A 27,439-nucleotide genomic window follows, 5' to 3' on the forward strand; every position below is an offset into this window, starting at 1 on the left:
ATTAGCTGTGCACTCTGAAATGTGTGTCCTTCTATCTCAGAGGAACTGTGTGGCAGAGCCAGGATTAGAATCCAGTTTTGGAGGGCAGCATACATTGTCTTAACCAGAAGACCATACTATATTTGTCTGAACTCTTGTCTCATTCATTGTACATCTTCCAACTTCTACAGCTAGTGAGGCAGAGAACCTACAGTATTTTCACTACATAACCCTAGTTTTTTCCTACACTAGGCTGATTCTGTAAAGCGGGAGACTGAAGAAAAAGTAATATTCTAAGCATGTACTTAAAAACAGTATCAGAAAGCCTATGCTTGGGGGAGAAGTGGGGAAATGGCAAATCTTAATCTTTTCCCTTTACACTTATGAGTCCTGTGCCAGTTTCCTCTTCCCACCCAGCTCTAGTCTTTTTGCTTATCCTGTCTCCCTTCCCTTCTTAGCTCTAAAGCCAGTCTCCACTTCCCCAGTTTCTACTAGCTTCCATTCCTATGTCTTACATCTGATCCCAGTTCCAATCTCTTTGCCTAGACAGTCCCAGGCTCCCAGCCTTCAGTCTCAGTTGTACCCCCAAAGTTCTATACACTGCAATTCCATCTCTTGTCTCCTCTGCATTTAGATCACACAGTTTCCTTCCAAGTAGGAACGTCACTGAAAGCAAATGAATTGTCCTGCTCTTCATGCAGGAGCCCAGACCCAGGACACCCCAAAGCTGCATAGAAAGTCCTGTATGAAGTAGAAATTATCTTCGGAGAATTTAGCTGCTAAAGAAGTCTCCAGTGAGCATGTGCAACTTGTGATTTTTCAAAGGCTTACACAATGGCTGAATTTGGTTGGGTTTTCATGGGGATGGTAAATGGAAGACCAGAACCATTGTCTCCAGACAATCAAGATTCCCTTTGGATTTCCTTTGTAATGGTACCAACTTCACTATGAAACGGCATGTGGTCAGATGTGGTCATACATCTACTTAAATCTTTAGTAAATAACAGTGTGGACTTCGAAGATATTTGGATTTTAATTTAAAATATAAAAACCCATGATATTATGTAAATAATGCAGGTCAAAAACTGCACTTTCCATAAGGAAATTACAAACAAACATTTAACTTAAGAACTATATTAAAGTCAAGATCTTTCAGCACCTACTAGTCATCTCACATAAATTCCATATGCTGCATTTGTATGATTCTGTCCGCATGGCTCCAACTGCAGATTTAAGGTGCACCTTAGTCCCTGTGTAACACCGAGCTGGGGGATCCCAAGTACTTCAAGGGAGGAACAGCAGCAGGAAGATCCCCAGGTGGGGAAGGCTGCTCATTACAGGTGGCAGGAGAACAAGCCAACAGGGATTAATAGCCTATAAGTGCTTATTGCAGAACTAACTGCTCTGCAATAGGGCTGTAGGGCAGCTATGGGCACAGCAGCAGGGTGCCTATTGCAGTGCTAGTTGTAGTGCAATAGTAATATAGGGAAGAGCTCTGGAGGGATGACAAGGTCACTGCTAAAGCAGCCAGAGCAGCAGTTGCAAACTGCTCTGAGAGCTAGCCATCATGTTCTAATTAGAAACCACTGAGGGAGCCAACTCACTAAGGCAGCCTAAGCCCAGGCAATCAGTCTGGCTCTGCAGGCAGCAGGGGAAAGAACTCCGGTTCAGGAAGGCTTCAGAGGAATATCTAGGTGACAGGTGAGCTGCCTGGAATTACCAGTAAGGCTGAGGGCTTAAAGGGGAATACAATCCAGGTAAGGGGAAGCCAGTGAGTTTAAGTTTGAACCCAGTCCAGGGATAGTTTTATATTATAGCCAATGGGCTTACTCTTTCGTTGCAGTTTATACCAGCAGGTTGGACTGGGGCTAGCAGGGGAAGTTGAAGGTCCCAGTGTGACTGTAGCTCAGCCCCTGCCAGGGGCCAGCAGGCAGTGGCCAAGAGGGCCAAAGCCAAGTGATAGTAGTGGTCTGAAGCCAGGGGAGCTAATGACCAGTGCCTGAGCAGGTCAGAGTCAGGGCTGGGGATTCCAGTGTCTGAAAAGGGTAGAGGCAAGGCCAGAGAGCCCCATGCCAGACCAAGGTGGAAACAGGGGGTCAGAGTAAAATTAGAGCCCTAGAGGAGTGGGACCAAGTTCAGAGGCCTACAGCCTTGAGGGCCCAGACTAGAGCAGGAGTCATAAGGGCTGATATATTGGCACAATGGACCTAGGGTAAAACACCTAGTGAGAGTGAAAAGGACAGAGACCAGACAGGCTGAGGGCTCAACAAGGGAAAGTGACTTAGCAGTAACACCTGTGAGGCATGGGCATGGCTATAAGGAAGGTCAGAGACCAAGAAATGAGTCCTTTAGGAGATTAGTGCACTGGAGCATGGACAGACAAAGAAGGCCGACCTAACACCTGAAGGTGGGTTTGAGACCCATGGGGTCTTGGAAGGATTTGCTGGCTCAGAGGACACACTCATGGGCCTAAGGGTAGCCTCCTTTTCCACAAATTAACTCATTACATTAAGGCATGGCAGACAAGGGAGAAGGAAAGGGACTCAGAGAGCCAGAATGAGTGCAGTAGCTGTGTGACCACCAGGGGGCATCACAGCCACCCCTGAGGCTCAATCCTGCTACACCCTGGATCATGTTATATTAAATTATTTGGCTGGCACATGCACCTGAAATGTTTCCTACCAATCAAATATCACACTGTAAGTATTTTTCTTGTAGTGATTATCTTTTGGAACTAGTCAATGATATATAAAATAGCTTATTTACCTTGGTATACAGTGTGCATACTGACCCTGGCATTTCTGAACATTTGTTGACCAACTAAGGGCTCATATATTACAATTTAACTCTGCACAGATGGTTACACACACATGCTTTATTTCTGGTTCTTTGCAGGAAGAATATCTGTAATCCAGTAGTGAAACAGAGAAGAGATTATCCTGGCATGTTCTGAAAAATATAAAGAAAACAAATTCCTATTGAAGTATTTCTGGGTTATTTTTGAAAGTTGAAAAAATAGTCATATGAACATCTGTTTCCCTTTGACATTAGCATTTAAGAAAAACAAAATAAACACTGTTACTCAAGAAACCAGAATGAATCCGAAGACTATAATCCAAATCATTCCTGGAATAAACAGGTGTATCTCCTAATTACAATATTAACAATTAGAGCTCATTCTGACTCTGCATTCTCTAATATCATTATTTATCCTGATTCAACAACATTAAAACATGTATTAGAAAGGCATAGCCAGAAGGGCATAGGTATGTCTACAACTGTCTGTGATCTGCACCATTTCCTTAAGCATCCTTTATAATGAGGAAAGTGACTGTATGTCTGAGAATTATTGTTTATATTACAGCTACATTGAAGGTCCAAGCTAAAATGATGGCCTGTAATACAACCGGTACCCCAGAGGCAGCTGTTACAGCCCCTGGTGGCAACTTGGCTCCTGAGCCATTCTATCTCTAAGGTTCCTCCCTTTTGCTTTTGCCCGTCTCACGTTGTTCTCTATAATAAGTTAGAAAGGAAGGCTGCCCCAGGGTCTCCCTTTAGCTTATCCTGTCCTGAATTTCTCATGTTTTTCATGTGTTAACACTTATCTGGGCACCTTACCCCATATCACCAGGCTACTTCAGACCTCCACTCCCTCGTTAGGGCCTTAGCTTCCCAGTTTCCACCCCACTGCTTTGGCTGGTACCTTTGGCCTAGACACACTGCATTGGGCCTGGCTTCCTGGTCTACAGCCCCTTGTCGACCATTTGGGCTCTTATCTCTGCCCCTCCCAGGCTGTGGACACCCTGGCCCCAAGCTGCAGGCAATGGAGCAACCCCTTGCAAGGCTCAAGGCAGTTACGTGCCCCATGATTACTAGTGGGACCTCCAAACTACCCCTACAGTCCCAAGCCCCAAACACTGGCAAAACTCTAACAAAACGAATAAGCATTCAGGCTCTAACAAAACTCCAAGGCAACTGGCAGTCTGACAAGCCTCCCACTGTCTTGGGTGCTAACCTCCTTGCAGCAAGCATTCATGGTCTTAGTACTATCAGGCATTCTAGGAGGCAGCAGAGCCTCCCAGGGCAGGAGCTCCTCACTCTGCAGCTAGCAGGTTCAGACCAATCACCTGCTCTCAGGCACAGGCTTTAAGAGTCTCCTAAGCTCTGCCCCTTCTGGTCTCCTAAGCTCTGCCCCTTCTGGGACTCTGTGGACACTCACAGGAGTTTCCCCCCTGTGTCTAATGACCTGCTGGCTTTACCTGCTAGAACTGAACTCATCTGTCTGCAGCCCCTTGTTTCTGGGCTTACTTTTACTGCTCTGTCTGGCTTGTACTGCCCTGCCTGGGCTGACTTTTACTTCTGTACGTTTTAATACCCTGCCTCCCTCCCCACAGTGAGTTATCTTCCCATAGTTAGCCTTTCCCTCTGCCCTGCACCCTGGTTTGTCTGCTGGCAGCCATTTCATTAGCAGGTAGCTTGTTTCCTAGCTGCCAGTCCTCCCTGATTCAGCTCTGCCTGGTACTCTTTCCTCTTAAAGCATCAGGAGCTTTCTGGCTTCCTGTTACATGGCCCCACTGCGCTAAGTGCTGTGTGGAGAGTTGCATGAATGTACAATATGGCTTCAGCCTTAACACTGAGATTCTGATCTATTTAACTCTATTTAATTTATTTTTAATGATAGGTATTTCTGCACCACTTATCACCGTAGCATCACATTAAAGATTGCTCTATAAAGTCACTGTGATGCAGCTTTCAGCTTTCCCATTTAATTTCCTTTTCTTTGAATACTTTTCAAAAACAACTACTTTGAACAACTGTAAGGCCTGTGTTTATCCAGATTGTATACTGTTGATGCAGAGTAACTGTATTGCGTCTCCTGGTCTGAAAAATACGCCCCCACAGAAAGGAAGCATATATAGAGGACACCTTTCCAAAGAAAGCCAGTTAAAAGTAGCTCTTTAGTGAGTGATAATTTCCTAGGCAACAGCAGAAGAGTCTATTTTCGACTTGATACTTGCCAACAAAGAGAAAATGTTAACAGATAAGAGAACGGGGCTGAGAAATAGAAACGGAATGAGTTCATATTTCAGGAAATAATGGCATTATTTTTCTATTGGAGAATCTCCTGTGTTCTTAATACAATGGCAGGCAATAAGCAGGTATCCCTCATTCTAAAAGCAGCATTTAAGACCTATATTAGTTACAGTATATTTTTTGCCTAATGCACTGTAAAGTCACATGTCCCCCTCTCCAAAACACCCTCACAGAAGCTTTACCCCATTTCCCAGACTCCTTGGAGAGATCATGATGTTTTTACCACTGGACACTTCTGTATAGTCAACCTGTAGGCTTCTTTTGGTTTGTGCCTATGGAAAATTGCAGAATGGAAAAAAGGAACATTGTGGCTGGAAGATTGTCTAACATCTCTCTCAACTATATAGCTGGTCATATACAACCCTTGCTGCTTGTATACTTCCTGGACCATCCTGGCTACAACAACACTCCAAAAGTACTACATAATGCAAAATGTCCAGCATGCGCTTTCAAAACTTCTCAAAGAAATATTTTTACTTGAAAACTAGAAAATAAAGGTATCTTAGAAAAATGGCCATATTCCACCATATTTTTACTAAATTATAACTTTGCGGCAATTACTTATACAGAAAATATTCAAGTTGGTTCTTTCTACCCAACCCCCCTTTAGTTCTGGAGTAAAGGAGGAAGCTAAAATATACCACATAACTCTGGGTATGCTGGATATACCTTTTCTTCTCAGATAGGTTTCCTCACTACAGAAGAAAGGCCATAGATAGAATGGCCGCATCCACATGAGCATGGACTTTTGGTTCCCCAGGGGCGACTAGCAGTGGCACACCTTGTGCTGCCGCTAGCTCCAGCTGGCCAGGCTCCAGTTTTGAACAGCATGCACTGCTCCCATGTGCACTGCTCCACTTTTTTTGGGAATATCCAAGGGTCAACCCCCCCCGCTCCCTTGCAGTGTGGAGAACCGCTGGAAGTGTGGTATGTGGTGCTGCAAATGTGTCTGCAGCACCACATACTGCACAGCTGTGCTCGTCTGGATGCAGACAATGACACCTTTAAGTAATTACCATATGTCTAATTGGCACTATAATTTTTCCCATTGATGGGTCTTCATCTAACAAACCTGGGGTTTATTTTAGTTTTCCTCTTACTGATATCTACCTTGCAACAAAAGGGATAATGTAAATTCTAAATAAAAAGTAATTTATTTTTCTTTGTTTCTTCCTTCTGCCTGCTTAACAGTATTTCTGATTGTTATTAATGTATTGGGAGGTGTGAAGGGAATTCTAGTTGAGTGGTTTTGAAGAAGTATTTTTTAAATAATATATCACAATGAAGTTTACAGATGAGGAAGGTGTACATTTTATATATAAGGGGAGAATCTTCATAAAGACCATTAATCATTCCTTACCATTACTTTCCACTTCATCCTCTGCGAAAAAAATATCTACGCAAATTATTATCCCTTTGACACTGGCATCTGACATTGAATCATAACCATAGGGAAAAGGGTTAACACACTGCTTCTTGAAGCACAGGAAATAAAATTGGTTTGCTTTGTAGAAGTAAGGTTCCCTGCTAATATTAATCAAAATTGTCTTTGTTTCATCACATTCATCAGAATGACCTTTACTTCTAGGGCATCATGTTCCAGTAAAAACAGACAATACAGAAACAAAGCAAAGAGAATCATATGGATTAGTTCTGATGGAATTTAGATATCATGTTTGGGAAAAATTGGGATTGCTGTGACGTACTGTACATTCTTATCTTCATGAACAGCCCTAAACTGAGTTTTTATAAGGAGCAGCTGGAGTGTGCTGAGGCAGCAAGCTTTTTCAATAGGTATAAGGAAGGCTTCCTGCTTTTATCAGCTGTCTATTGTGCATTAAATCTGAGGTTTCTAGGGCTGCAAAAGACAAAATATTAGTCATCAAAATATGCAGAAATAAAAACACAACTAAAAACCTAATGTTACTGCTATTGAGCAAAGCTAGAATAGATCAGACTTCCAACTAATTCAGAAATCCAGGCTCTACTTTTGCTTACATTAGTATACTTGGGGACCTGAAAGTCTACTGTGTCCCATGAAACCCAGTACAACTCTGAGCAGGACTGAGTAAGGAGTGATATAAGAAATGTGGACAAATTTCCTGACAGAACAAACATGCTAAAGTAGTATCAACAGGGTCATAATTTTTTTATAAATTACTTTCAGTCTTTATGAAGGGAAAATGCATATGCATTAAATACATTAATAAAATGCCTGACCCAGGTTGATCAACTAGGCACCTAAGTGGTACCTAGGCAATTTTTAGGCACCTCAGATCCAGAATGTGATTTAGAACACCACCATTCTACTGACCAGAAACCACAACATGTGCCTATGTCTGGACTACAGTGTTCCTCAGGTGTTAAGCATTGGCTTCCCTCCATTCTCATAAGCAATCCAATTTGAGTAAGTTTTGCATAATGCTTATTGGCTACAGCACTCAAAAAATGGAGGATCTGAATTCTCCATCTGAATGGATTAAAGTTTGCATCTTTTTCTTCCCCACCCCCAGCTAGATCATCCCAACCAAGGCTTTGTCTACTCGGGTCTTACAAACTGATAAGGAGGGAGATTCCATGACATCTCTGGGTAGCCTGTTCCAGTGTGTTACTACCCTCTCCTCAAGCAAAAGGTGTTACTAATATCTAACCTAAACTTCCCTTGCTGCAAACTGAGACCATTGCTTCGTGTTCTGTCATCTGCCACCACTGAGAACAGTCTAGCTCCATCCTCTTTGGAAACATCCTTCAGGTAGTTGAAGGCTGTTATTAAATCCTATCTGTCATTTCTTCTCCAGACTAACTAACCCCAGTTCCCTCAGTCTCTCCTCATGAGTCATGTTCTCCAGTCCTCCAACTATTTACTTGTTCACCACTAGACTGTCTCCAATTGCTCCAATCTTTCTGTAGAAAGGGGCCCAAAACTGGACACTGTATTCCAGATGTGGCCTCACCAGTTCTGAATAGAGGGGAATAATCACTTCTCTACATGTGTATGGCAGAGCACCTTTGGGTACCCGACTTTAAGGGCAGAGTCAGGCAGCTACTGGGTGCCTGATGGCAGCAGCCATTTTGAGAACAAATGATATAAAGGCTGCAGTTTGCTGCTGCCAGCTCAGGCAGAAACACTGCCTGGCTGAGCTGCAGCAGGAAAATCTTGAAGGTAAGAGCAAGAGGCTCTTGGTCCTGGCTATGACCTAAAACTGCACCCTGCCGGGGAAGGGTGGCTTGGTGGGACTCCTGGTGGTGCGGGAGCCCCCAGGAAATGCCAAACCAGTTACCTCTCCAGTGAAAGGTGAGGAGGGGCGCCTTAACTCCAGGCTCCATCTTCGAGTGGGCTTTGGAGGCAGTTGTGGGAGTAGTGGGGTCAGGCACGACACGTGGAGTGCTACCTGAGCCCAGCAGGGATGTGAGAGCCTGGAGACCCCAGAGGGGGTAGTGTGGGGAGTGTAGAGTGTGGCCCCACACAGAGTAGGGCTGAATGGGAGTAGGCCTGAAGGGCAGCCCCATGGGCACGCTGAGTAGGGCTGAACTGGGAGTAAGCCTGAAGGACAATGCAAGAGCCAGCCCCGAGAGTAGTTGATCATGAAGAGGAGAAGACCCCAGGGTGGTGTACAAGTCCTAGAGAGGGCATAGTAGGAACCCCACATGTGGGTAAGAGGCCAAGGCATGGTCGTGGATGCCTGAGGCCATAGTTGGGCCAGCGTCCAAGTAGGGGGCTCAACCAGAGAGTTACGCGTGAGTCCTGACCCTGGAAAGTCCTCCACTGCCAGGAGGCTGAGAGTGGGTTGCAAGAAAGATCTAGGTTAAGCACAATGACCTGCTGCTCCAGGGAGGGAGTGAAAGTTCCTGTGAGAACCTGGAGCACCAGTCATGGTGTAGGTTATGAGATCATGTGGATGCCATCTGTGAGGCATGGGCTGCGGTGTAGGGAAGGTTCAGAGCTGAAGATAGTGCCCCCTGGGGTCTAAGAATGGGCAGCCTCCCACATTATACCACCAGTTTATGGGAATAGCAAAGTCATGGCAGGCGAGACTGGGCAGACTGCCCCATAGAGACAAGTGGGTGGGCCGGCAAGAGTCCCGGCCCTGAGCTTGCCCCATCACAATCTGCTGTTGACATTCATACAAATGTAACCCAATTGCCTTCTTGCAACAAGGGCACACCTTTGGCTCATATTCATCTTATTCTCCACTGTAACTCCCAGGTCCTTTTCTACAGAGCTGCTGCTTAGCCAGTCACCTCCCAGTCTGGACAGGAGCATAGGATTGTTCCTTTCTAAGTGTAGGACTTTTCACTTGTCCTTATTAAACTTAACGAGATTTCTTTTGATTCAGTCTTCCATTTTGTCTAGGTCATTCTGAATCCTAGCCCTACGCTCTAGCACATCTACTGCTCCACCCAGCTTTGTGTCATCCACAAACTTGCTGAGGGTGCACTCTATCCATCTTCCAAGTTATTGATGAAGTTATTGAACAAACCAGCCCTAAGACCAACCCCTGGGGCAATCTATTTGATACTGGCAGCCACTGGACATTGAGCCTTTGACTTTGAGTCCAATGGTCCAGCCAGTTTTCTGTCCAGTCTTACAGTCCATTCATCCGGCCCATACCTTCTTAGCTTGTTTGTGAGAATGTTGTGGGAGACTATCAAAAGACTTGTTAAAGTCAAGCTATATCATGTCCACTGCTCTCCTCACATCCACAGAGCCAGTCATCTCATCATAGAAGGCAATCAAGTTGTTCAGGCATGACTTGCCCTTGGTAAATTCATGCTGACTATTTCTAACCATTTTCTCCAAGTGTTTAGAAACTGCTCCATGATTTTTCCAGTGACTGAGGTGAGGCTGACTGTTCTGTAGTGCCCTAGATCCTCCTTTTCCCCTTTCTTAAAGATGGGCACTATGTGTCCTTTTCCAGTTCCAGATGACTGGAAAAGGCCAAATATAGTGCCTGCTTTGGAAAGTGGTCCAACTGTACCCAAGAATAAAAGATCCATGTGAAAAGAAGAACAACAAGCAAGAGGAACTGGACACTACAGTCTACTAGTCAGGGCACTGGAAAAAATAGTAAACACGAACAAATTTCCAGTAACTTGAGAGATGCCAGAATCATTGCCATATTCAAGACTGTAGTATTTATCATGGTATTGCACTCCTGTCCATAGCTGGGAAGATTCTCACCCACACTCTCCTCAGTAAATTCACTTTCCTTTCTGAGGACATTCTACTCAAATGCCAGTGTGGCTTCAGACCACTCAGAGAGACAATATATATGTTCTTTGTTGTTAAACAGCTTCAGGAGAAGTGCCTGTAAGCAATACCAAGATCTTCACATGGTCTTCACTGACCTGATGAATGCCTTTGATTCAATCAACAGGAATGTCTTCACAATGATATGATTGTGACCATCCTAAGCAATGGCTCAGAAGCAGACCCCTTCACTCTTAGAACTTGTGTCAAGCAAGGATGCATAATTGCACCAACATTTTTTCCCACATGTATATTGCAGCTATTCTGAATCTCATTCCTGATAGACTTCTATCTGGAGTCAGTATCCAGTATCACGTGGACAGGAGTCTCGGTAACCTCAAGTTGTTATGTTCCAAATTCAAGATAACCAACGCTTCCGTTACTGATCTTCAATAGGCTGACAACTGTTTTGTGTGTAGCCACTCAACTGAAGCGCTCCAAGTCATTCTTGACTGCTTCTGTGAGCCAAGTGAAATGGAATGATTCACTGTAACTTTCTGGCAAACCAAGCCAACCAACTACACTTCCATTTATTACAATTAAGGACAATCCTTAAGGAATGTTGACCATTTCTCCTTCATGGGTATAGTCATGCACCTAGCCATAGGCGGTCTGACTGTTGCTAGTGTGAGCCAATAGCCAGAGGTCCAAGAGGTAGCTGGGTCAAAGCCAGAGGATCAGAGTTTGAATCAAGGTTAAAATGCTAGGCAGAACAAGATCAAGGAGCAAGCTGGGTCAGGTACTTGGGGGGGCCAAGCGCCAAAGAATCTGAGTCACAAGGCGGAGGTCAAAGTCTGAGCTGGGTCAGCAACAAGTAGCCAGATCTAGGGATCAGGATACAGGAGCAGGAAGACAGCAGGATGGTCTGAAGGTGGCAGGAGCCTTGTCATTGTTCAGATAACTGCCACAGGAAACAGGAAAGTTGCTTATATAGGTGTGAGGATCCAATCAGCAACTGGAAGCATGGGCCAATCATGAGCCAGCAGTAGGCCTTTTTCCAGTGAATCCCGTTAGCCTATCACTTCACTTTTGTTTGTGAGCTGTGGCTTGATGGAGGACTGAATTGGAGTTTTGTCCCTGAGCCCCTAGGTCGGGGTCTTGGGACTGAGTCCTGATGGGTACCCACCATTCCCTAAAAAGTGAATGTAAACAACAATATTTACTTGGTATTGAGAAAAGTTAGAATAGATCAGATTACTAACAAATTCAGAAATCCAGGCTCTCCTCTTGCTTACGTTGGCCAGTGCTGCCTTTGGACATCACCAAAATCATGTCTTTATGATATCAGGACACAAATCAACTTCTTGTCTACCTGGATGTTGTCATCACTACTCTGTTGCAATGGTGTGAAACTTTGATGACATATCAGAAACACCTGAAAGCCTTGAAATGTTACCATCAGCAATGTTTTCAGAAAGTCTTCCATATCAGTTGGAAGTACTGAAAAACAAACTCCAGAATTCTGGCTCAAGCTAACACCATCAGTATTGACGCCAAGCTTAGATGGCCTCAGCTGCATCGGATAGCACATGTCATAAGGATATATGACTATAGGGTCCCAAAACAGGTCTTATTCTCCCAACTCATCAATGGTCACTTGAACGCTCTACAGGTGGGCAAAAAAAGAGATTTAAGGACACCTCAAAGGCCAACAGAAGAAATGGAATTTTAACATTAATACTTGGGAGGCTCAAGCACTACAGTGCCAGGAGATACAAAAAGGCATCAATTATTTTAAAAAAACTTGCCCCACTATAGAGGTAAATAGATAAGATATACAAAGTGAAAGAGTTGTGACCCAATATCACTAGGATCTACTCCTTTCCCCTGAAACTATTTGCCACATCTACAATCAAACATGCAGATTTCAGATCAGTCTCCTCAGTTACTGACACTCACAGATGAGTTCCTTATTTACTGGAAGACTTGCATCCTCATATTAAGGGACTACAGCCGATGATGCAAAAGGTAGATACCACTACTACTGCTGCTGTTGCACTCAAAATAGAACTGAGAACTCTGGATCCTGAGTGGACAGACATACCTAACAGCCAGACAGGAGTGATAGTTTGGACTTGCATTTCCTATTAGTGCTTCCTAATTAGTGGTTCCGATAACTGTTTCTTATTAATCAGCTCTAAGTGGCTCTCCAAATTGTAAAGGCTCTCAGAATTGCCCTTCTGAGGGCCTAACTCTCCTCTCTGACCTATATAAAGAATTTAGGTGCTTAATTGTGTTTCTTTGGCTCATACTGCTAGGACCTGCATTGGTAGGTGTGTTGCCAGTAGGTCAAGGAAAGTACTTATTCCCCTCTATTCAGCACTGGTGAGGCCACATCTGGAGCACTGTGTTCAGTTTTGGTCCCCCCACTACAGAAAGGATAGAGACAAATTGGAGAAAGTCCAGTGGAGGGCAATGAAAATGGTAAAGGGGCTGGGGCACATGACTTATGAGGAAAGACTGAGGGAACTGGGCTTACTGAGTACAGAGAAGAGGAGAGTGAAAGGGGACTTAATAGCAGTCTCCAACTACCTGAAGGGGGATTTGAAAGACTATGGAGCTAGACTATTCTAAGTGGTGGCACATGACAGAACAAGGAGTAATTGTCTCAAGTTATAGCAAGGGAAGTTTAGGTTAGATATTAGGAAGAATTTTCTCACTATGAGGGTAGTAAAACACTGGAACAGGTTACCCAGAAAGGTGATGGAAGCTACATCACTGGAGGTTTTCAAAACCTGGCTAGACAAACCTGGCTGGGATAATCTAGTTGGGGATGGTCCTGATTTGAGCAGGGGGTTGGACTATATGACCTCCTGAGGTTCCTTCCAACCCTAATTTTCTATGATTCTATTACCTAGCTCCAGTCTATATGTGCTGCAGTTCCTTAGTAAAGCCGCCAAATGAACTGATATGGATTTTTGCCCTGAATGCTATTTTTTCCTTTTACAAATTATTTTCTCTAGCTTTTCTCTGATTCTGTTCAACAAGTCTGGCCTATGAAACAAAGACAAAAGGGAGCAGAAAATTTAAGGCCAGATCCTATTTCACTTTCTGTACCTAACTGGTACCTATACATCTGGGTAACTGAAGTTTTTGGCATTTATGCACAGCTTGAGAGCCGGTTCCCCCCATGGCACAACAGGTTCACTCTAATCGTGCGCCTGCCGGAAGTCAAACAGACGATGAGGAGGACCCTCCCATCTTTTAGCTCAATAGCCCTGGGCCCCAGTTCCCAACTGGCAGAAAGTTCTGTAGTGCTGTTTATCCATTTTACTCAATTAATATTAAATGCAAACTGCAGTGTCAGCTTCACAGCAAGGGCTGGAGAGGGATCTGGGCAATATATGGCCTCTGTCCTGGTGGTTAATGCACTTTGCTGGGAAGCAGGAGATTTAAGTATTTTATATTCTGTGGGTCTAAGTCTGATCTCAGACCAATTTTAATATTATTACATGTCTACACTAGAAATAATTCTACTAAAGTATTAGGAGTTGTAATTAAGTAAAATAAGTATAAATTGAGTCATAACCAGGTCTGGGGGGTAAAATCAGGTCTGGAGTGACAGCCTTCCTTTTTGTTTTATAAACTGTTCATTTAAATATACATTGTAAAACATTTTTTATTTGTTTCATCAGCAATTTCTCCTGGACAATATTTTTTGGTTGCATGCACCATAAAATTGGCATTTACACGGTGCTAAATGGTAAATCAAACTTTAATTTTACTGTGCCCCATCTATATTTGTTATATATTTAAAGCAGCCAGGCAGCTGACTAAAAAATGAATGAGGATATATAATAGGATACTGGTGCCCATGTATTAGAAATTAATCCTAAAATGGATGTGCAAAACCTTCTGGGTTAACAAGTTCATTACAGTGATATTTTTCTGAATTACATGAGAAAAATCTATAAAGGAAATTGTGTTTAAAAATACCACAGTTGAAATATAATAGTTACAATTTAAGGAATTATTGATTACTTCTTTATAACCGGAACCAGCCTGTCTACTGCATATATTTATTTTTATTTGAAAAGTTTCTGTAATGATCGTAACAGAAGAAAATGAATGGCTACTATATAAAGAATCCTGTTTTCACAGTTTGATGAAAATCATGCTTTCCCCATTACATAATTATTTAGTTAGTTTATTTAATCTATAAAAATCAGTGACAAATCTGAATCTTCATCCACAATGAGAACATCAGCAGTTTGATGAGTGAATGGTACCTACCAGGAGGCATCACTGAATGTTCTTGGATTTGTTCCAAAGCACCTTTCAATCTCTCAATATCTTGCAAAAGTACAAGGGATTTCATTTGATGTAAAAGCATCACATCTGAGGAAGCCATACTGCGAGATTCAAGGTGTTGTAAAATCTCTTCGATGGTTGCTGGACTCACATCTGAATCTGTATGTTTGGATTTAGCTAAAGAAAACAAGCAATCCGAATACAATTGAGAATGTTCTTCAGGTTTACTGAATATTTATAATTACACTTGCTTTTTTAATACATTGACTTCCTTTATATTTATACACTCTAAAAAACAGTGCCATAATGTACTGAAGATCAGCCTGTTTTTCCTATTCCTAGATAATAAAACAAAGTTGGTAAGAAGATACTGACTCTAAATAGTGAAGATGATGAAAGTTGGACTATTAAGGATGATCCCCAAAGGGGACTTATTTCACGTGATTTGGGGCAGAAGCCCCATGTGGCTTGTCCAGCCAGAGACAAAAGTCTACCGACGACTGCCACGAATCTCTTTTCAGTTAGTGTGTCAACTGGTTGTTATAATTATTAAAGATAGGAATGCAAACTGAGAAAAGGGAAAGAAGTAGAAAAGATCTGCAGCTCAGCACTTTGGGAGACACATGATTATCCTGTTACTGAATTTTAATATTTATTAATTGAATGAACATGAACTGGAAAGGAAACTATGCTGATACCTGTACTCATTTCCCCAGTCTTTGAATGGTCTCTCCCCATCAACACCTTTAACTTGGGCTAACTTTAAAGTTACATTTTTAAATGGGTCAAATCCAGTGATGACTAGATTATTTTCAGTAAACCTAAGACACAAATAGAAAGGCATAATGCAATGTTATGCCATTAGCTGAAGCTAATGAAAGTGGTGGCTTCCAATTTTATGTAAAAACAAGGGTGGTGGGGTTTAGGTAATTCAGCTAGGAAGTATATTATAAAGGCAAACAGCAAATGTTGGATCTACATATGGTTTATCTAATAGAGAAATTTGTCATGGACTGATCTGTGGAGGTAACATCAAATCTACCAGATGGCTTTTCTTTTGCTTGAAAATTTCTCTTCTATGAATATCCAGGTCAATATTGACTTTAACTTTCTGCTATGCAAATCTGGAGTTCTGATCAATCTGTTGATCACTGGTAGACGCTTGTACTTGGCTTCTTTAAAAACTAGCAATCTGAATACTTTTTGATAGAACTGTATGGCCAAGACAGTTATGGGAAAGTGAGCAGGTTTTCATTCTGGCTCAGATATAAGCAACTAAATATTAATAAAACACTTTTCCCAGTTAAGTGGTTGTAAGCCTAGGGTAACTCCACAAGCTGGGAGAACTACCTTGGATTTATATTAATGTAAGCTTAATGTAAGTGAGAACAATATTTAATCAAACATGCAAATGGCAACATTTTTATTACTGACAGAATTACAATGGACCAGAAAAACTTGACTGTCAGATAACAGACTTCACATGTAGATTTGACAGAGTGGAGATCTTTTTACCATAAATTTTGCTATTTAGGTTGAAAATTGAGAAAAATAAATACAAAACCCCATAAAGTCATTTTCAACGCTGTGCTATATTTTAAAGGTGAATGTTATGAGACGGACTCTTGACAGTTCTGGTTTATGATGGACACATATAGGCAAGCAAGCTATTTAAGATTCCCCAAAGATAGTCAAAGCTGTGTGTTGTGGAAAGGTTACACTACTTTCCCCAGTTTTTACAAGGACAGTTTTAGTTTTAAAGATATGTCCTGGGTCCCAACAATGTAACGCTTTTAATTTTAGATGATACCAAATTTGCTTCAGATTATGTATAGAGAATCATTTACCCATCACTGAAGCATAGCTACCTCTGAAGTGCTATTGTGGCAGAAGCCTCACAGAACAGAACTCCAAGGGGGAAGGAAAGAATGATGAAATAATGGGGATCTATCTGATCTGAGTCACCTGAATTAGAATTCAGGAGGACACCAGGGTCTATTGTTAAGTGCCTTTTTTCATTAAGTGCTACGTATCTTGACTGGATACAGATTCCCAAATCCTCACTCTTATATCGTATCTACAGGATCAACAAATCCTTCTAAATATAGTTCCTGCCATGAATTCCCATTTCCACTGGGTGAATGGTGAGTTGGAAAGTCAGTCTACCTCTTTCTATGTTCTACAAATGAATCAGGCACTGGGGAAAAGGAAGATTTCTAGAACATAGGCTGAAGGGCAAGAATGAATTGCAACAGTATGTATGCCCTCATTTAAAGAATTCTGATACTGAGCAGCTCATCTAGATATTTGTTCACAGAAGGAAGAAAAATATGGATGATTTTGCCCTTTTTATCCAAAGTTTACAAAATGCTTTATGAAAGTGAGGAAGTGATTGTATATGCATTCTACAGATATGGAAAAATATTAAGGCCATATCTTTTATACCTGGTACTTATCTGGGTATTTAAAATGGGATTGGATTGTTATGAGCTCTAAGAACTTGCAACTTTAACTGACATCAATGGGATTTGGCCCGTTCTGAATAAAAATAATAAGTATACGAATATTTTCTTCTAATTTCAACTTGTAAATGATATTGAAAAGATATTAGAAAGGATGGTACATACTGTCAGTGAAATATATTTCTCTCGTTGCTTGCAAGAAGTCCAGAATTCCATCTGCTTTTTTATCTATGTCTTCAAAGTCTACTCCTTTATCACTGTTGCTTTTGTCAGGCTGGTATGTAAAATCCACACAAGTGGTTTTTGTTAGTAAGCCACCTGCTCTCATTTTTTCTTTTTGCCGTTTCTTTTTCATTTTCCTTTTTTTGTTTTTGCTTATGCTGGGGCTGTCTGTCTGCTGCAGCTGTAAATTATGTTGAAACAGAGTCCCATGCTTCTCCAATTCTGTTTGTTCTCCGTATAAATTACCAGGGTTTTGCAAAGTGTTCTTTTGTTTCTTACTTCGAGTGCGCTTTCGTTTGGGTTGTCCTTGATAATCCTCCTCTGCAGATTTGAGAAAGACATGATAGTTGTCAATAAAATTGGCTGTGTAACCACTTATATCCCTTTAATACTGACCAGCTTTTGGGATGTCTAGGTGCTGCTAATCTTACTCCATTTTCTTGGCGTAACTTTTAGTACTCTATATTCTGAGAGCATGAAAAGATTAAAACCAGATTATTCTTCCATTCTATATTCCATGGCATCCTGGCCCCTCATATTTTTGGTAGATGTGGCCTGCATGTTCAGAGCCATAATATATAGTTCTACAGAGTGAGAGACAGCCCTGTACAGGAACAAATCATATTACATGTACCCAAATCCAAGGCTATTTCAAATTTAAGATGCGCCCTCCAATAATTAGGTTCTATACATGGAAAATTATAAATTTGTTGAATTTGTTACAATTTTATATATAGAGGATCTAATTAGTGGAATCTAATTAGTGGAAGGTCATCTTAAATAACTGCTGGGGTGGAGAAAACAGTGGCAGGGAGAAGGGAGCCGGACACCTGACCCTTGTTCCTCTAGCCCTTGTCTCACTGTGCTTGTGCCCGCCCCTCGCCACATGCCCTCTGGTGTATGCCCCACTGCTGCCTGACCTCCATACTTCTGCCTGCCCCCTACTGCCTGTGCCTACCCCTTGCAGCCTGCTTTCCCCACCCCCTACGTCTCCCGGAAGCCACGCCTCCCGTCGTCCTCCGTACAGCCTTCCTCCCTACCAACCCTACCAACCCATTCCCTGCCCATCCTCCCCACCTTATTCTGCATCTCTGCTCTTCTGGACACAGAGGAGCCATAACCCAGCCTGGCCAGAAAGAAGCAAAGGCAGTTCCCAGTCAGGCCAGGTTGGAGGGGGAAGATGAGGGAGACAGGGGGTGGGGAGCAGGCATGGGGGGGGCAAGCGTGGAGGGGGAAGGCTGCAGGTTCCTCCCCTCTACCCCACAATCTGCCCCGTGCTTCTCCTGACTGCATGCCATCTCTCCTGCCAAATAAGTCATTTCAGCTCCAGGACAGACAGGCAATGGCCCATCTTTGGCTTTGGTCAGCCCCAAGTGTGGGCCAATGCTGGAGCTGACCTGCCCCAGGCCAGTACTCAAGTTCAAGATGAGGCTTTAGTTCCACCATGCTGACTGGGGAAAAATACTTGTCTTAGAGTCAAGTGAAAATGGTAATATGGGTTATACCATTCACAGTAGCTCTAGTGACAAAAGAGACATAAGATGAAGGTGGAGCCTAAATCTTGTCCCTCTCAATACCAGTAGAAGGAGCTAGCCATGCACTGGAAGGAAGCATGTAGAAGATCTTGCAAAAGGTTGTTGCAGCCCCTCCATGTCATGCTATAGGCTGTGCCTCCAGAGCATAATTTGAACTTTAGCTTTGCCTCTTTTTTTTCTCTTCTCCCTTTGGGACACCGTACCACTAGTTCTACCTGAAAACATTACCTCTTTGAGAAAAACATCTGAAGTAGAAGGACCCTGACTAACAAGCTTAGATGTCTCTACTAGTGTTAATCTTATCATTCTCTGACTACAGTATAATTTCCTTACTACTAAATTCTTCAAAAGGCTTAAATGTCAAGGGGAAGAAATACCTTTCTCTGACTCAGCTTTTATGCTTCTGTATTCAGATCTTATCTCTGTACCCAAAAGCAGAACTGTGAAGTCATCTGTGACCTTGAGTTTACCTCCTTTCCCACACATCACCTCAGAATGAAAGCCTGCTTGTCATTACCCACAGATGATTGTCAGAAACGATTCTTTTACTGTGCTAGTGAATTCCTTATTTGTGCCTATAATCATTTCCTGTCTAATTAACTGAAAAATCATCACTTGCTCTTAAACTTCAGGGAGCCCTAAATGCAGCTGCCGTTCTACTTTATTACTTTAGAAATCAAAGTCACTTAGCTCCTATTTTCTTTTACTTTCATATTTTGAACTCAGTCTTACAATACTGGACTCAATTCTCTATTTTATAAGATGGCTTTTAAGATAAGGGTTATATGCTAGCATAGCAATGGGGTAATGGATCAGCAAATCACATCCATACTCTGATTTTCAAAATGCTCTGAGATTCACTCATCCTGCCTTTGACATTCACAACCTGTCTGGTTAGCCCATTACCCTGCAACCCCCCAACCTTTATTGTCTCAATAGTTGGGGAACTCTTTCATTTGTGCTTCCCCTTCTGTCTTGAATTCTGTCAGCTCTGAGCTACTTCCTTTTTTAATATTGCTACAAGACCTTTAGTTCTTCAGTTGACAGATGACTCACTACAAAGTAATTTTTGAAATTTTCTATTGAAGGAGGCTGTATAAAAATAAATTTGCTGTATTGCAATTGAACACTGCAGCATGTTAAAGACACAAGAAAACTACTTTGTACCCGAACTGTCGAGTTTCACATGCGTGACATTTGAGCTAAACATCGTTATGGAGGATTTGGACATATGGGATGTAGGAAAAATAACGTCTGTGTAACCCTGGAGGAGTAAAATATCAGAGCTGAAAGCAGGGATGAATGGGGGAAGAAAATATAAACAAAGTATAACGGTGCATTTCTAAATCTAATTTGGACTTGACTGGAATAACTTTGTAAGACTAGGTGAATTCTATTGTAAAGTTAGATAACTTTTCTTCTCTGAAATTCCTTTCCCATCTGTAGGCATAACCAGAGTTCTTGGTCATGAAAGCTGTTCTCATCTAGGCCACCTGCCAAACACCCCAACATGCTGTTGTGCTTGAAATCCAGGCAACTGAGTCTAATCCCAGAAGTGTCCCAATACTTTGTAGCTCAGGACAACGAGAATTCTGGAGCAAGCAGCCTGAGCCTGGTAGAAGGAATAGAGTCTTCTCCTATGTATATTGTCCTCCCAGTGGTGTATTACTACTGACTTCAGTCACTTCTGATTTACACCAATATAAATAGAATCAGGCCCCATGTTTTACAGAGTTTTCTTGATTATGTTTGGCTTTCCTCTGGTAATTATTATGATTCTTTTCTGAACTTTCCTCCTGCAATACTTGAATATCATTTTGTAAATGTAAGTCCTAAAGAAAAGCAGGATTCCTATTTTTCCTTGATTATTGAATGGTTCTCACTGCTAGCCAATCATCAAATACACTGTCAGGTACTATAATATAGGTGGTGGTTACTAATACAATTAACCACAATAGTAGATAAAATAAAATGTAAATATATGTGAAGTAATACACATGGGAGGGCATATTTTGTACAGCTTATTACTAGGTCCTAAATGAACTGTAGCAATTCAAGAAAAAGACCTGTGTAGTACTGTGGACAGCTCAATTAGTACATGTATTCATTGTGCATCAGTGACCAAAAAAGTAAACTTAAAGAATAAGAAACAGGATGGAAAATAAGAGAGAAAACATTACAAACAAAGATGTGGGTTTTCTGGAAAATTTCCTAATTCCCTAAATAGAACGTGATCTGATTTACCATGTTTATTTGACTTATATTTAGTAAACAAAGCTAAAAATGTACCCCCATGTTAATTTTATGTCTCAATAGTATTTGAACTGAAATATTTGATTAGGAAAAAAAATGAATACAGCACACTTAATGTGGTTTAAATGTTATATTCAAACAAATCCAAAGCTTTATGTGGAAAGAAATTATTTTTATTGGAATACTTGTAAAAACATGGAGACAATACACAATAGCATGTACTTCTCTTACATTGTTTGTTTAAGTTTAAGAAAAAAACCAAGGCACTGAAACCTGTTGACACCAATTTTAGCACACCCAAAGAACTGTGCACGATATGCCATGGCTGTCCACTCATCTACTTCAACAGTTTAACTCTTCCACTGTGGTTATTGCGGCACCTCCAGTTTCACTGTCACTATCTGTAGAATCACTCACACTTATTAGTTCCATTTCACAATCAGATTGAGGCAAATCTAATTCAAAACTACTTGAACCACATTATCTTTCGCTAAAGGATGGTTTTACCAATGAGTCTATGGGCAAGGGCAACTTCTCATCACACTGCATCTTCTTCACAAATTGTGCTTCTGACTGATTCTCTAGAAGCAAGAGATTTTGAGAGACAGAAACAAGCTTAGCAGTGCATTCATTTGTTAGTCTATTCCTTTTTTGTCTTGATTGAGCTGAAAGCCTTCCAGTTCTGTTCACAAGAAACTGCTGTTGGTGGACTGCTTAGGATCCTTATAGCAAACATGGACAGCAGTTGGGTGTTACAGTATCTCTTCCACCATGTGAGAGGAGACATATTCTCTGCTGTCTGCAAAATGATGTGTCTGCTGCAAAGTTTTTCTTTCGCACGGTATTCGGCAATGTCTGTCATCACGGCTATTTCATCTAAGTTGGGGACATTTTTAGCTACATTCATAATTGTATCGAGGACAGTAGATAATTCATCTTCTGATAAATGCTGTCCTCTGTGTTGAGGATCCAAAAGTTTTGCTGCCAGATGAACTGGATGAGAGCAAAACTCAGATCTCTTAGTAAACATTTCACAGATTTCACAGACATTAGGGCTGGAAGGGACCTCAGAAGGTCATCAAGTCCAGCCCCCTGCCCCAGGGCCAGGAAGTCAGCTGGGGTCAAAGGATCCCAGCAAGATAAACATCCAAATTTTTCTTAAAGGAGTCCAGAGTAGGTGCTTGCACCACCTCTGGCGGCAGTCTGTTTCAGGCCTTGAGGACTCAGACAGTAAGGAAGTTCTTCCTTATGTCCAGCCTAAAATGGTCTTGACGGAGTTTGTGACTGTTTGACCTTGTCATCCCTTGGGGCGCTCTGGTGAAAAGGCGTTCCCCCAGATCCTGATGTACACCCCTTATATACTTGTAGGTAGCCACCAGGTCCCTCCTGAGCCTGCACTCTTCCAGGCTGAAGAATCCCATAGCTCTCAGTCTTTCATCATAAGGCCTGTTTTCTGTCCTCTGATCATGTGTGTGGCTCTTCTCTGGACTCTGTCAAGTTTCTCCACGTCTTTTTAAAATTGTGGAGCCCAGAATTAGATGTAGTACTCCAGCTGCGGTGTCACCAAGGCCGAGTACAGTGGGAGGATGACATCCTGGGATTTGCTAGAGAAGCATCTATGGATGCAAGCCAGAGTTTTGCTTGCTTTACCAGCTGCAACATCACACTGGTGGCTCATATTCATCTTGTGGTCAATCATGACCCCCAAGTCTCTTTCGACCATGGTGCTAGGAAGTGTAGCAGTGCCAAGCCTACAAGGATGCTGCGGGTTTTTCTTCCCAAGGTGGAGTACCTTGCATTTTTTTGTGTTGAACACCATCAGGTTTTTATCCGCCCATTTTCTAACCCTGTCAAGGTTGACCTGGATCACCATCCTGTCCTCAGGTAAGGACGCTTTACCCCAAAGTTTGGTGTCATCGGTGAACTTGGCCAGTCCGCTTCAGACACCAATGTCCACATCATTAATGAAGATGTTAAAGAGTATAGGCCCATGGGCAGAACCTTGGGGGACCCCACCGGTCATGGCACACCATGATGATTGACTTCTGTCAACTACCACTCTCTGGGTCTGACCACAGAGCAATTCCCCAGCTAACAGACTGTGATGTAGCTGAGGCCACAGTTGGCCAGTTTTTCTATGAGATGAACATGGGATAGCAGACAGAAAGCTTTTCTGAAGTCCAGATATATGATGTCAACCTCATCTCCCTTGTCCAGGTGATATGTCACCTGGTCATAGGAGATGAGAGTGGTTAGGCAAGACCTACCTGAAGCAAACCAGGGCTGGCTATCCCTCAGGATGTTGCCATCAGGCAGTGTTTCAAGAATGGTCTCTTTTCCATAATTTTTTCCAAGATCTTCCCCGGAATAGGGTTCAGGCTGATGGGCATGTAGTTTCACAGATCTACTTTCCTCCCTTTCTTGAAGATAGGCACAATGTTTGTTTTATTTCTTCTTCTTTTTTGAATAGAGGTGAAGGTGGCAAAAGCTCAATTAGATTTTCATTCAGTTGTCTAAATATCTCTGAAAAATTTGAAAGGCTTGGTGTATCTCCTTCAAGTTTCTTGATAGCCACTGAAACTGGTAGTAACAAACTGAATGCTCCTTGAACTCGGACCCAGAACACATCATTGTTGAGAATCTGCTTCCAAATGTTCACAGGAATAATCTGGGATACTGTGTCATCTATTGAAGCACACTGCAAATAGTTCTTTGTGTGCAGCAAACTATGTAAACACTTTGTAGTCAAGCCCCATCTAGTTTCTCCTGGCAATAAAAGGGCATTGTCCTTCCCCTGCTTCTCTTTCTGTAATTTCTTCAAAGTCTGATTAGCAACATGATGATTGTTGAATACCTTCACAATCGCTTTGCAGTTTGCCAATATTGTCTTCATTGTATTCACATTTACTATGTCCTTTGCCAGAAGATTCAACCCATGACCAAGAAAGCCAAATACTATTAAATGAGGATACTTTGCCTTTAATATTTGCCATGCAGCTTTCATGTTACTCGCATTATCAGTTGTTTACAAGGGCTTGTACCCTGAAGGGGCCTGCACTTTCAATCTCTTCACTCAGTAATTAGGCTATGTATTCACCTGTATGATGAGAAGATTTGGTAGCAATTGCTTTCAAAAATACTGGTTCAGGTGTTGCTAGTATAATGTTCAATCAAGGATTTCCTTGTATATCAGTCCATCCATCTGACATCAGAGTCAGTGATTCTGCTTGGCCAATCCTCTGAATAACGATTGTTTGAACTCAGTCATACTGTCTAAGAGAGAATGTGATAAGCAATAACATGACAGTAACTTATATGATGGGTGAATTAGTTTGTAATGTTCCTTCCAGTATTATCAGTTATGGGAAGAGGTATACTCGAGCTAATGTCTCATCTGCTTTTTCTTGATCTTCTTTTGACATTTTGTCCACAAAGCTTGATACAAAGCTTGACTGTCTTGAACAGCTACTCGTGGATGGCACATCTGGTGACAGTGATCTTGAAAGTAAGGATCCTGCTTCTTCTTCCCCCAGACCAGGCAGCTCAACATTTTCATTTCCATTTTTTGCAAATCTACTATTTCACTTGATCTACCAAGTTCCTGCAACAAAACGGGGAAAAGATTTTTATTTTAGCTTATTCTAGTCTGGTCTCATCCATCAGAAGGAGGAGAAGTGGCAGGGAGCTATTGTTTCCCTCCTCCCTGCCAGAAAGAACACTGCTGCTCAACCTGTTGCTCAGGTGCCCTGGAACTGCAGAGCCAAAGGGAAGTATCACTCTGTTGGTTTGAAATAGTTAGCTATTTATCTATTATGTAATTTAAAAAAAAGTATTGTTAAGCCTGAGCCACTTCGGGTGCTTAGTGCAAGCAGAAAAGCAGTGTGTTGTTTAAAATATTAATTTGTTTACTTACATAGTATTCCTGAAGTAGACTTTTCTCAGATGATGTTGTTCCACCACTTTGTTGTATTAGATTTCTGTATATGGCTTGTATTCTTTCAGGACAGTTTATACACTTTATTAAATTTTTTTTCATTCTTGTTCTGTTGTTAGCATACTCCTGCCCACAATATTTACATATACCAACTTTCTCCCTTCCTTCAGCAGCTTGAACTTCACTATAATGATGCCACAACACTAGTTTTTTTTTCTGATAAGGCACGATTATGACTATTTCAAACCAAAAGCACTAAAAACTTAATAGATCTTATGCAAACACTTCCAACTTCCCCAACTCAAGAAAAGATATGAGACACTGCTGTGTGTTTGCTGAACTGAAAGTGAAACAAAAATTAATCACAGTTAATCCACCTGAAAAACATTAATCACAACTTTGAAACTACCAAGTTTGCGTAATATTGTATTGGCATCCCTTCATTATTATGAATAAATTTTATGAATTTTTAGAAATGGAAAATTTCCCATGGAAAAATAAAGCACTGGAAAATTTTCCAGAAAATTTTGTTTTAAAAAATTTTCTGCCCCACATCTCTGAATATAAAGCCATGGTATAAACAAGGTTACCCTCTACACTTGCAAAACAGTATATAGTAATGTCATCCCAGCTTTAAAAGACTACAGCAGATTTAGAAGTTTATAGTGCATGTGGATAAGCTACTTGGTAAATTTAGCTTCAGAGTAGTGTCTCAAGCATACTGCAGTGTGCCAGGCATGCTTCTAAATACAAAAACATGGGGCGCAGACAGAAGTGCTTCCCGCTGTAACTGAGAACACTTTGCTGGCTGGGAGCCTGCAGCCGGTTTCCCATAGCAATGACCCCTCTTCTCTCCCAGCCTGCCCCTGTTTCAGATTGGGAGGAGAGAAAGGAAGAGGAGGGAGCTCATTCTAGGGGTTCCCCAGCTGGCTCTGGAGGGTGGGGTGGATGAATTGGTGCCCCCCTCCACCTTGGGGGGCTCCAATACACCTGCCCCACCCTTCAGCAGGGGCTGAAAAGAACCCAGACCTAACTACCTCCACTTTCTTTCCCCCCTCCCATTTTGAAAACAGCTGGAGGCTGGCAGGCAGCACAGACACAAGTTACAGATATTTTGTTTTTGAAACATCTTCATCTGATCCCCCAGATTTTCACCCGATCTGCCATTTTTGAAGCTGTCTGCAGACATGCACTTGTGTTTGGTCACAGCTATGAAGTGCTTTCTGTGGTCAGATCAGGTGAAAATTGTCACTTCTGTCTCACACCATGGAGCTTTGTCCATACAGAACTAGTGGGCTAGCTGATGTGAGGGAAGGCATGCTACTATCATTCAGCTGCCCTATTTAGTTAGGCCTAGGCACAGCACAAATGGTTTCAATGTTTTAGGTAGCAGCACAGTGTATTTGTGGATTTACTTGGAAGTATTACAAATCAGTTATGTAGACATGGCCAGACAATGAAAATTCTTGGACTATTTATATCAGAGATAAGATAAGAAAGCCTCTGATAAAAAAAAGAATGAATGTAAGAGAGAAAATAGACCATGTATTTTTTATAACACAAGAACAAGGAAAGATTCAACAACAAGTTGCAAATTTGAGCTAATAGAAGTAAACAATTTTATGCTGCACTGCACAGAAGGCAGGGGGATAGTACCTTACAGACTGACTGTTTTGGAAAAATGTAAGCTTTCTTAGGTGATAGCCTACTTCACCAGATGCTATGAAATACAACAACTTGCAGCTCATTGACCCAGGATGTTACTGAGACTAAGAGTTCAGTGAGATTAAAATACAGACTAGACCTTTATAAGCACATTGAGACTATACAGTAATGATTGGAGATCCTAGTACAAACACAGAATGATGATGTAATTGGGATTATGTAGACATGGGGTAGTTCACATGACTGAAGTATGGTCATGGGTGGATATAGCTTGTTCAGGAAGGATAAGCAGAAGTGAAAAATAGGAGGTATTGCCCTGTATATAAAAGCAATGTACACATGTTGGAGGTGCAGTATAAAGTGGAAGGTAGGCCTGTTGAAAGCCTCTGGGTAAAGGTCAGAAAGGAGAACTGCACAGGGGATGTCACAATGATCATCTGCTACATGCCTCAAAAAGAGGAGGAGGTGGATAAGGCCTTCTTTAAACAACTGATGGAAGCTTCCAAATCATAGAAATTGGTTCTCTTGGGGGAATTTAATTATTGGGACATCTACAAGGAGGGAAACACAGCAGGGTACAAGCAGCCCAGCAAGCTCCTGGTTTGTGCTGGGGATAACTTTTTGATTTAGATGGTAGAGAGGCCAGTTAGAAGGGAAGCTCTTAACTTACTGTTCACAAATAGGGAGGAATCGGTTGAGAATGTGAAGGTTTCATAGATTTCATAGACATTAGGGCTGGAAGGGACCTCGGGAGATCATCGAGTCCAGCCCCCTGCCCAAAGGGCAGGAAGTC

At 41.9% G+C, this 27,439-nt stretch overlaps 1 protein-coding gene across 2 annotated transcripts in view; it reads right to left on the bottom strand.

The window, feature by feature from the left end:
* Positions 1-990: 990 nt before the first annotated feature.
* Positions 991-27,439, bottom strand: part of ERICH1 (glutamate rich 1) — a 137,350-nt gene continuing 110,901 nt past the window's right edge. For both annotated transcript variants that reach the window (XM_019537480.1, XM_019537479.1), the window contains 3 exons: positions 17,203-17,580; positions 14,558-14,752; positions 991-2,928 (listed from right to left, as the gene is read on the bottom strand). In XM_019537480.1, the coding sequence (XP_019393025.1) occupies positions 2,855-2,928; positions 14,558-14,752; positions 17,203-17,580 (647 nt within the window). In that variant the 3' untranslated portion in view covers positions 991-2,854. The remainder of the gene's footprint in view (positions 2,929-14,557; positions 14,753-17,202; positions 17,581-27,439) is intronic.

This window comes from Crocodylus porosus, unplaced genomic scaffold (genome assembly GCF_001723895.1).
Source record: "Crocodylus porosus isolate Cpor-Errol unplaced genomic scaffold, CroPor_comp1, whole genome shotgun sequence".
NCBI classification, from domain to species: Eukaryota; Metazoa; Chordata; order Crocodylia; family Crocodylidae; genus Crocodylus; species Crocodylus porosus.